This window comes from Panicum virgatum, chromosome 3N, assembly GCF_016808335.1.
Source record: "Panicum virgatum strain AP13 chromosome 3N, P.virgatum_v5, whole genome shotgun sequence".
NCBI lineage: Eukaryota > Viridiplantae > Streptophyta > Magnoliopsida > Poales > Poaceae > Panicum > Panicum virgatum.
Genome location: NC_053147.1, coordinates 28,028,418 through 28,031,198, shown reverse-complemented (window position 1 = coordinate 28,031,198; position 2,781 = coordinate 28,028,418). Strand labels below are relative to the sequence as shown.

At 56.0% G+C, this 2,781-nt stretch overlaps 1 protein-coding gene across 1 annotated transcript; it reads left to right on the top strand.

Moving 5' to 3' along the window:
- Positions 1-1,047: 1,047 nt before the first annotated feature.
- LOC120667718 lies at positions 1,048-1,782 on the top strand. Its single transcript, XM_039947737.1, has one exon. The coding sequence runs from the start codon at positions 1,048-1,050 to the stop codon at positions 1,780-1,782; it is 735 nt and encodes a 244-aa protein (XP_039803671.1).
- The last annotated feature ends 999 nt before the right edge of the window (positions 1,783-2,781 follow it).

The window sequence follows — 2,781 nt, the reverse complement described above, 5'->3', positions numbered from 1 at the left end:
GGACGGAAGTTCAAGCCCCGACCCCAGAAATCTCTCACGAGTATTGGACCCTCTACTTCGACGGATCAGTCATGGGACCCGGCGCGGGGGCCGGGGTCATCCTGATCTCCCCATAAGGAGGCAAGTTCCAGTACGCGGTCCGCCTCCATTTCCCCACATCCAACAACGTTGCAGAGTATGAGGCACTCATTAGCGGCCTCCGCATAGCCATCGACATCGGGGCAACCCGCCTGTACGTCTATGGCGACTCCAAGCTGGTAATCGACCAGGTCATGAAGAACTCCAACTGCGAGGGCCCTCTCATAGACGCATACTGCCAGGAAGTCCGCAAGCTAGAAGGGAGATTCCGGGGTCTAGAGCTCCACCACATCCCACGGAATCAGAACCCCGACGCAGACGCTCTTGCAAAGATGGCCGCCGAGCGCAAGCCGGCGCCCAATGGCATTTTTGTCAATGACCTGAACGCACCGTCAGCGCGAGAGAAGCAGCCGGCCGCGAACTGGACCAAAACAGAGGAAACAGAGCATGCGGAAAAAACAGAGCACGCTCCCTCCGACCCAGCCCCTAACCAAATACCCGGGGGGGGCCACTATGCTTGGCAGCGAGCCAACCCGACCCAGGCCAGGCAGGCAGCACGGACTGGAGAGCCGACCTATTGGCTTATCTCCTACATGAAGTCCTCCTAGAGGAACGCAACGAAGTCCGCCGGGCAGCCCAACGAGCCAAAACCTTCGCTGTAATCGACGGCGAACTCTACAAACGCAGCCCCTCCGAGATTGGCGTTCTCATGAAGTGCATCCCCATTGCCCAGGGTAAAGAACTTCTTCTCGAGATACACGCCGGGATCTGTGGACACGACGCTGCACCACGCTCCCTGGTCGGAAAGGCTTTCCGACAAGGATTCTATTGGCCAACAGCACTGCGCAACACGGAAGAAATCGTCCATGCATGCAAAGGCTGCCAGTTTACGCCAAACAAACCAACTTGCCAGCCCAAGCCCTTCACACCATTCCCATAACATGGCCATTCTCCGTATGGGGTCTAGACATGGTCGGGCCACTCAAGAAGGCACCAGAAGGGTTCACCCACTTACTTGTCGCAATCGACAAGTTTGCAAAATGGATAGAAGCAAAACCGATAACCACGATCGACTCAAAGGAGGCCGTCAAGTTCTTCCTGGAAATCGATTACAGATTCGACGTGCCCAACTCCATCACCGACAACGGGACCAACTTCACAGGTCACTACTTCCAAGAGTTCGCGGAAGGATATGGGATCCGGATCGACTGGGCATCGGTCGGAAACCTGCGCACAAACGGGCAAGTAGAAAGAGCTAACAGCCTAATCCTCCAAGGGCTCAAACCGCACATTTTTTACATGCTCAAAAAGTTCGCGGGTCGTTGGGTGGAAGAGCTGCCGGCAGTGCTCTGGAGCTTGCGAACCACACCTAACCGGTCCACAAGACTAACACCTTTCTTCCTAACATACGGCTCCGAGGCCGTGCTGCATTCCGATCTGGACTATGGTGCACCAAGAGTCAAAGATTTTGACCCAGAAACGGCAGCCGAAGCCCAGAGGGATGCCATGAAAGTCTTAGAGGAAGCAAGGCTACCAACGCTACACCGATCAGCCCGCTACCAACAAACTTTACGCAGGTACCACAAGTGGCGCATCCGGGAGAGGATGCTGCAGGTCGCAAATCTGGTCCTGCGATGGGTCATGTCGACGAAGGACAAGCACAAACTCTCGCTGCCATGGGAAGGCCCCTACAGCATCACATAGGTCATACGCCCAGGCACCCACAAGCTAAAAGACTCCGACGGTAACATTTTGACCAACTCTTGGAACATAGAACAGTTACGACGTTTCTTCCCATAAGAAGCACTAGTGGCTCAGTCCAAGTGCCCCGACCCGGCCACTTCCGGCTCGGCGCACTCGGGGCCCGACACCTGTCGATTTTGTTTCTCCCCGAACAACACAGTGCACTCACCCGGCATCCCGAACCGGCCACTCCCGGCCCGGAATCACTCGGGGGCCGGACACCTGCATTTTTTACATGCACACACACACACACACACACACACACACACACACACACACACACACACACACACACACACACACACACACACACACACACACACACACACACACACACACACACACTTGGCTCGGCGCGCTCGGGGGCCAGACCATGGTCTTCGACCATCCCACTTTCTGGTGTTTCTCGCCTCTACAGCCCCTTGCCCTGAGAACTCTCAGGCCAAGGCGCTCGGGGGCCTCACTGGGATGGACTGCGTAGCACGCACGCACCAGTCTTTCTTATCACACAATACACAGAAACCCCCATAACCAAATCGAATAGCAAACGCTAGAACATTTTCGAAAAAACAAACCCGAGCGAGACAAAAAATGGAGCAAAAAATGAGAAGCAAACACGAAATTAAACATAGTTAGGGGCGCCACACACACGGTGAACACCCCAGATATTCACCCAAGCCGCACGAACGGCTTGGGGCACAACACTTACTTACATTTCATAATTAAACAAAATAAAAAGTTGGCCGCTAGCCGGCGCCACGCTCCGTCACCATCCCGCCGGGCCTCTACGGGCTGTCCAGCTCCGGGTCCGCGCCGCATCGCAGGAGGTCGTCGATGACCATCTCCGTCGCGATGACCTACCCGAACCCGGCAAAGTCCAGCATGGCCCGCCGATGAACCGCCACGCTGGAGGTCTCCGGGAAGCCGGGATCGATTCCCCCGAGATGCACCCCAGTGCGC

Bases quoted from the DNA above. Each gene is read 5' to 3' on its own strand.
- LOC120667718 (XM_039947737.1), top strand. From the start codon at position 1,048: ATGGTCGGGCCACTCAAGAAGGCACCAGAAGGGTTCACCCACTTACTT.